Genomic DNA, 966 nt, shown 5'->3' with positions numbered 1-966 from the left:
ACTTCATAAGGGTACTTGAAGGAAGGTTGCCAGGTGCTCCTCAGGTCTAAGCACAGGTTGACTTCTGGGAGGGGAGGTTTGTCTGATGATTGTCAGCTCAGTTTGTGTATTTGTAGGGGAAGTGATGGAGATGACAATTCATATTTGTACTGCACTTGTCAGGTGACACTGATTCTGACACTGATTGCTCCATTGCCCACAATGAGTGGATTGTGCCCTGGAAGGCTTGGGAAGTTGAGCTGGTCAGGACTTAGCCCAGTGGTCTTCAAAGTGAGCTGGACGTTACACTCAGTGGAGGAACTAAAAAAAACCTGCTCACTTGTCTGGGGCCACCCCACATCAATTAAGATCAGAACTGCAGAAGATGAGGCCAAAAAATATACCACGATGTAGTTTTCTAGAGCCCTCCCCCAAGGTGATTTTAATACAGCTGAGGTTCAAATACATGCAATTTGTCAGGCAAAATGTGTCTGTGCAGGAGAGATGCATTCTCAACCAGGCAAACATCACAAGTAATGGTCCTAGGGGCTGAAGTCGCTCCTCCACCCACCCCACCCGGTGTCAGGAGATCCTGTGTCCTTGGGCACAACTCAGCGTGGGGCTGTGCAGTGCCTCCCACATGAGCAACAACTGGTAGGGTGCAAAGCCATGCACGATCAGCAGCTCACGGTACATGCAAGGGTCGAAGGAGGGCTGCTGGGCTCCGGGCAGCTGCACGCCATAGGGTCGGATTCCCTCGTGGCCGCTGGGCTCTAGGCGGGCACGCTGCAGACACATGCCCATGTAGGCATCGTCGATGGGGAACAGAGGGGTGTGGCGGGCAGCCGCGCGCAGGGCCTGGGCTGTGTGGTTGGACAGGAGGAAGCCGCCGCCACTACAGTACACCGGGTAGGACTCCCCAGGGAAGAGCTGCGGGGGCACAAAGTACTTGCTCCAGCTGTCACGGATGGGCACGGAGCCATTCAT

The 966-nt window shown here is 54.5% G+C and overlaps 1 protein-coding gene across 1 annotated transcript in view; it reads right to left on the bottom strand.

Moving 5' to 3' along the window:
* Positions 1-444: 444 nt before the first annotated feature.
* B3gnt6 (UDP-GlcNAc:betaGal beta-1,3-N-acetylglucosaminyltransferase 6) overlaps positions 445-966 on the bottom strand; it is a 1,459-nt gene continuing 937 nt past the window's right edge. Inside the window, 1 exon segment of the mRNA XM_033763934.1 lies at positions 445-966. This exon segment is cut by the window's right edge and continues 7 nt beyond it. Within this exon segment, the coding sequence (XP_033619825.1) occupies positions 562-966 (405 nt within the window). The 3' untranslated portion in view covers positions 445-561.

The sequence above is a fragment of the Fukomys damarensis genome, unplaced genomic scaffold, assembly GCF_012274545.1.
Source record: "Fukomys damarensis isolate Sample0158 unplaced genomic scaffold, DMR_v1.0_HiC HiC_scaffold_16, whole genome shotgun sequence".
Classification (NCBI taxonomy): Eukaryota; Metazoa; Chordata; class Mammalia; order Rodentia; family Bathyergidae; genus Fukomys; species Fukomys damarensis.
Note: the sequence above shows the minus strand (reverse complement) of the source record. Positions and strands in the feature narration are given on the sequence as shown.